Source organism: Montipora foliosa, chromosome 11 (assembly GCF_036669935.1).
Source record: "Montipora foliosa isolate CH-2021 chromosome 11, ASM3666993v2, whole genome shotgun sequence".
Lineage (NCBI taxonomy): Eukaryota > Metazoa > Cnidaria > Anthozoa > Scleractinia > Acroporidae > Montipora > Montipora foliosa.
Genome location: NC_090879.1, coordinates 14118455 through 14120875, shown reverse-complemented (window position 1 = coordinate 14120875; position 2421 = coordinate 14118455). Strand labels below are relative to the sequence as shown.

General features: G+C 37.4%; 1 protein-coding gene across 2 annotated transcripts in view; it reads right to left on the bottom strand.

Moving 5' to 3' along the window:
• LOC137974826 (nuclear pore complex protein Nup153-like) overlaps positions 1-2164 on the bottom strand; it is a 29781-nt gene extending 27617 nt beyond the window's left edge. For both annotated transcript variants that reach the window (XM_068821818.1, XM_068821819.1), the window contains exons 1-2: positions 1923-2164; positions 1314-1757 (exon numbers count right to left, since the gene is read on the bottom strand). In XM_068821818.1, coding sequence (XP_068677919.1) covers positions 1314-1757; positions 1923-2030 — 552 coding nt within the window. In that variant the 5' untranslated portion in view covers positions 2031-2164. The remainder of the gene's footprint in view (positions 1-1313; positions 1758-1922) is intronic.
• Between the last annotated feature and the right edge of the window lie 257 nt (positions 2165-2421).

The window sequence follows — 2421 nt, the reverse complement described above, 5'->3', positions numbered from 1 at the left end:
TCCAACAAATTCAAAATGAGCGAAAACAAGGAAATCCGAGAAAACAAATCTGGAGAAAAAACAACTATACTGCAAAGAGTTTTACACATGAAATAAGCTAGCTAACTTAAGTTTATGCATGAAATCAAAAAAACCTTTGAAATTATCTTTTTATCCTTGGTTCACTGAGCAGTTCTCACGAGACTAACATCACAAGTTTGGCCCAAATAATTTCTACTTTGACCAGTGCAATCAAACATTGTGCTTGTACGTTGACAAATACCAATTATTCTATGACCTCAGAAAAAAGTGTTGTTAAACACTACATGGTCAGTCAATACAATATTTCATGAACACATAAGAGTTATCCCAGAACTTGAATCAACATATCTGGTACCGTCAAACATTAATATTACCCACAATGTTTGGTGATCAAATTGATAGCAACTAACAGAGCAAAAAAGACATTTTACTTGTGACAGTTGACAATTACTGAAGTTGATTTAAATATGTTACACATAGTTATGGGTTATATATATTGCTATCAGAGAAACTGATGATCAATTCTAACCCTTCTGATTGCTTTGTACAAATTACATTACTGAACAAGCTTGAACAAATTCAAGGCAACCAAATTCAACTAAGTTCCCTTTTTGAAAGCAGCAATGCTGGACATACATCACAACTTTACAGCATTTTCAACCAAAGAACATGTCTGGATGTTTGGTGCATTTTAATCACCCAACTGCTTCGTCACCTAAATAGCCGATGTCTGCTATTTAAAAAACAGCAACCTCGAGACACTCACCAACACCAATCACAATCGTGTCAAAACATTTCTTGTAATACTGATCAACATGTTATCACTTGTTTCTTTCCACATGCCATAAAACTAAATATATTGACAAACTGTTGAAACTACAAAAAATCTTGAGAGGAAGTTAAGTGAGCTTGGAAATTTTAAAAATGACAAGGAACTCACTATTTCAATAGCACGAATCACAGTTATTTCATGAAGTATTGGTTGCAAGGAGAAAACAAGTTGGTAAGACAGTTTGACAAAAATTCCGAGTCAGAAATACAACTTAGTCACAAGTGTATTACATTTTGAGATGACTTGAAGAATGAAACTTAAACATAAGAATTTGGAAACTTTGCGTAAGAGTTCACAAACCCATTTACCTTCGATTTCAACTTATCCCAAACTTGGACGCACTCCTTTGTCAAGAAGCATTGCTTTTTTAGACCTTTCGGTAGAATGATGAAGTAATATCGGCCATGTAAGAAACTACACAAATTTTATTACTATACCAGTGCAGTTAGGTAAAGCTTACCGCCACAGTATCCAGATGAACATCCTCTCCCTTCGAGCTTGGAACTTCTCTGTCAAAATCCTCAGATCTGGCCAAACTTGTTGAAGGTTCTCCCAAACGATCAAAACCACTCGATAGTCCAAACGTTCGCGAAGGTCTTGAAGTGGAAGGAAAATCGCTTAAAACCTCCTCGCGTTGACGTAAAATTGACGAAAAACATCCCGGCCCTAACGAAGACCTCAGCTGTCCATTCCCTACTTTGCTAGCAGAAACATCGCACGGCATATTCGAAGATCGCTCATTAGAAGTTGAGCTGGAGCTTTCTTCGACGGTTTGCGAAACGTTATCATTTTCTACTTCAACATTAGCGTCTTCATTTGTAACAGCCAGTGATCTTTGATTTCCTTTGAACAAATCTACGAGCCAAGACGGAGAGAAAAAATCCTTGACAGTTTCGATAACCCCCTGCAACAGGTTGAAGACGAAGACTAAAATTATCTTTAAAGGCATAACTGTGAGCTTAAACTGAGCAAACAAGAAAAAATATTTTTTCAAGAACAGAACATTACCGCTTGCTTCGTTCTTTACGTGATAATTCAATTACTTCCCAACTACATTGGCATTACTTACCTTTCTTCGCCCTGGCGGTCGAGCGTATGGTTTCGCGGATTGTCGCTCTCTTGTATACCCACGGATTTTGTATGAACGAGAGCCACCAGCACCAGGCTGGTCTCCCATGGTCAAGGATACTCCTCTGCTTAATATATGATTGAAAAAATCTTTAAAATACACTAAAAATTTGGAGGAAATGTAGTAAAACTAGCAGGACTCTTCACACCACATGCGACACACGACTTAGTTCGACCGCCTCTTTTCTGGAAATTTCATTGGTCCAAACTAATCACGTGGAGGTTCAAGTTCCCAGCTACCACCCTCTTGAATTTTCTTTTACCGTTCGCCAGCCGTGAACTGTCGTGACGTTTTGTGGAAAAGTGTACAAAAACGAATGACTGGGGTTATGTCATCAGCCTTTACTAACATGCAACTGTTCCCAACAGTATTTTTCAGGAAGAATCAAAAATATTTACTGACAATTTTATGTGTATATTCGACAATGACAAAAAAAATA